The sequence below is a fragment of the Mus caroli genome, unplaced genomic scaffold (genome assembly GCF_978045245.1).
Source record: "Mus caroli unplaced genomic scaffold, Mus_caroli_1 scaffold_10, whole genome shotgun sequence".
In the NCBI taxonomy this organism is placed as follows: Eukaryota; Metazoa; Chordata; class Mammalia; order Rodentia; family Muridae; genus Mus; species Mus caroli.
Window position 1 is genome coordinate 83,999,264 of NW_028227265.1, and position 3,351 is coordinate 84,002,614.

The 3,351-nt window shown below is 54.3% G+C and overlaps 1 protein-coding gene across 2 annotated transcripts; it reads left to right on the forward strand.

Moving 5' to 3' along the window:
* The first annotated feature begins 972 nt into the window (after positions 1–972).
* Positions 973–2,744, forward strand: Helt (helt bHLH transcription factor). 2 transcript variants are annotated; one of them, XM_021170859.2, is made up of 4 exons: positions 973–999; positions 1,435–1,539; positions 1,760–1,856; positions 2,248–2,744. In XM_021170859.2, exons 1-4 carry the CDS (start codon positions 973–975, stop codon positions 2,742–2,744), a joined length of 726 nt encoding a protein of 241 aa, XP_021026518.1. The 2 variants fall into 2 exon arrangements, with proteins under 2 accessions (XP_021026518.1, XP_021026519.1); XM_021170860.2 differs by having other exon boundaries at positions 2,251–2,744.
* Positions 2,745–3,351: the final 607 nt, after the last annotated feature.

A 3,351-nucleotide genomic window follows, 5' to 3' on the forward strand; every position in this document is an offset into this window, starting at 1 on the left:
TTCATACTTTTCAATGGACATTTTCCTATAGGATAATAGGCTACAAATTGAGCCTCTTCCCCCCGCGAAGAGAGAGCCGGAGGGGGGAGAAAAGAAAGCAGACGATTTGGTCAGAGACTGGGGCGGGAGGGAGGAGAGAGTCGCGTGCCAAAGGCCCGCGGGAGGGGCGAAGCGAGGCGGGAGCCTCGTGTGCCAGCCGCAGCCCCACACCTGCCGGGATGTCCGGACAAATAAAGCGGTGTAAACAAAAAGGGGGGAGACGGACGTGTCACCAAGTCGTGTGAGAAAAGCCTGGGAACAAACGGGGCGCCTCCGTCTCCAGAAGCTCTCCCTTGAACCCGGCGGAACAGCCTATTAAAGGCTTACTTAATTACTTTAATGACTCTGGACAGGCTTTAAAACGCACTCGGCGCTGGGACCGCGGGCTTGCTGGGATTTGTAAACAGGCGATCGTGTGAGACTCAGCGGTGGGACTAAAGGAAGCGACACTGTTTTGTGAAGGTCCTCGCCCCCCGGTGCCCGCAGCCACTGCGCCCCTGCGCTCTGCGCCGGCTAAGAGTGCAGGCGCTCGCTGGTCCGCCGGCTCCAGTTTCTCGCCTCCTCTTCCCGAGGTGCCTGTTGCCATGCAAATGTTATTCCTGGACGAATCACGTGTCCTTTGAAGAGCCACGTGGATTAACAAAGCTGATCTGCCCCCACCTCGCCCCGCTCGGCTGCTAAAAATTTTTTTTGTCAACTTCTTTAAAACTGACCTTGAATGCATACATGCTCCAAACGCAGAGCTCCTAATCCTATGGAATAATTCAGCGCGTGAGAATGCACTTGCAGTCCTAGATGGCTGCTTTATAAAGGGAGCCCCCTCGGACCTGGGAGGCTGCAGTCTACCTAGAACACTTGAAGAGGCACACGAGGTGGAACGTGGACGAGTGCCTCGCGCCACCGCCTCTGCCGAGGGCGCGCACGCACACCAGAATGTCTGACAGGCTCAAGGAACGCAAAGTGAGTTCCTTGCGCTCTGGTTGTGGAAGAGTGTGACTCGCCAACTAACCTGACATCTGGCTGGATAGATGACTAAGATGTGCCACCCAGAACTTTAAGTGTGGAGAACTCCAGAGTGGTTTGGGAAGGGAACGGAGACTGGAAGGAGAGTCCTTGATTGGAGAGAGCTCACTCTGGGAAGCTGGTGGCCACGTCCCAGAGCCCTGGCACTTAGCTTGGCCTTGGCAGGGGTGTGTAGGGAAGTTGAACGGCAAGGGAGCCAGCCAGCATGGATACAGAGCTCTGAGTCCGGGGACACAGAGCTCTCTTGGTCTAGTATGGCGGGGCAGGGGTCTCTTCGGGTTGGCGAATTAGTGAACCTTTGTGACACAGAGACTTTGCCTTGGATGACTCCTTGGGCAAAGCCATCTTAAATGTAAAACTTTCTGTTTACAGAGAACCCCGGTTTCTCATAAAGTGATAGAAAAGCGAAGGAGGGACCGAATTAACCGCTGCTTGAACGAGCTGGGCAAGACAGTCCCTATGGCCCTGGCGAAACAGGTAAGGTTTGTGGTGCTGGGTACTCCCCCTCTGTCACTCTCTGCAGAGCCCCCAAAGTCTCTGCAGACGCTGCTGGCCTAAGAGAATTCGCCCCACTCTGAGCGGTAGTAGCCTCTCTGACGCCAGCATCTTCCTGGCTGCTCCCCTACAGAAGACAGAGAGCATGTGCGTGGGTCTGCTGTGGATGGGCCGCCGCTAGGTTCCTGTTTGGTTTTTGCAGAGTTCCGGGAAACTGGAGAAGGCGGAGATCCTGGAGATGACAGTACAGTACCTCAGAGCTCTGCATTCCGCGGATTTTCCCCTGGGAAGGGAAAAAGGTGGGTATTGATTCAGGCAAAGGAAACCTGACTGGGGAGAGTGTGCCTCGCGGGAACCTGGGGTCTGAGAGTCGGGGACAGTCCGGGAGCAGGAAGCCCCCGAAGCATCCTGGCACTTGGTTCCTGAACATGCACCTGCTGGATGCTATGGACCAGCACCTAAAGATACAGGTCTATTACTCCTCACAGGCGTGGGGTGGCGGGGTCAGGCTCTTGAGGAGACAAGATTACTGCTTTTCCAATGTCTAGACTGCAGAGTAGAGACTGCCAATCTCAAATGAGAATCCAGCCCAAACCCTGTTAAGATACCCCGGCACCGTTCTAGGAAGGGGTGTGCCTTCTCCCTACCATTTATGTTGTTGTTGTTATTATTATTATTTTGCTACCCCAGCAGAGCTTTTAGCAGAATTTGCCAACTACTTCCACTACGGTTACCACGAGTGCATGAAGAACCTGGTGCACTACCTCACCACCGTGGAGCGGATGGAGACCAAAGACACCAAGTATGCGCGCATCCTAGCCTTCTTGCAATCCAAGGCCCGCCTGGGCGCCGAGCCCACCTTTCCTCCGCTCTCGCTCCCAGAGCCGGATTTCTCCTATCAGCTGCATGCAGCAGGCCCAGAGTTCCCGGGCCACAGTCCGGGTGAAGCCACAATGTTCCCGCAGGGGGCTACCCCAGGGTCATTCCCATGGCCTCCTGGAGCGGCCCGCAGCCCAGCACTGCCTTACTTATCCAGCGCGACAGTACCTCTCCCCAGCCCAGCACAGCAGCACAGCCCCTTCTTGGCTCCTATGCAGGGCCTGGACCGGCATTATCTCAATCTGATCAGCCATGGTCACCCCAACGGCCTCAACCTGCACACGCCCCAGCACCCTCCGGTGCTCTGACACCCACTCACTGCCTAGATTATTTTGCGATTCGGTGGCGGCTTGAGACGATGTATATGTTGTATGTGTGTAAATAGTGTGCTAACAAGATCTGGATGGGAAAGCGTCAGAAGCGAATTCGCCTTCTGAAGGTCCTCTCCAACCAATAAATATTTTTGTGCTAAAGATCAATAAATATTTTGTGCTAAAGAAATGGAGTTCTTTGCTATCTTTTGCTCAGCCACAAACCATCCACTCTAAGAGTCTTACAAGGAATCCTAAGGGGGCTAGGAGCCCAGGTGAGGGCATTCAGTAATTTAGCCGAGGAGAGAGGACCTTTGCGCAGTCCGAGGCAGACAGAATGGAAGCTTAAGCAAATATTAGAGGTGTCTCTTAGGGGGTAAGAGACTAGACTCCTGGGGTGCTCAAGACCTTCCTCCTTTTATCCTGGCCCTGTGCGACATGTGCAGAAATCTGGAACCCGACCTTAGGTTCTCAGAAAATGCAAATCACAAAACAACCCCGAGAATGGAGAATGGCGTGAGTCCTCTTTTACTAGCTGGGACCTGGAGGCCCTTCCTACTCTCATTGGTCTGGCAAAGCGCAAAGCTCAGGCAAGGCTAATGGA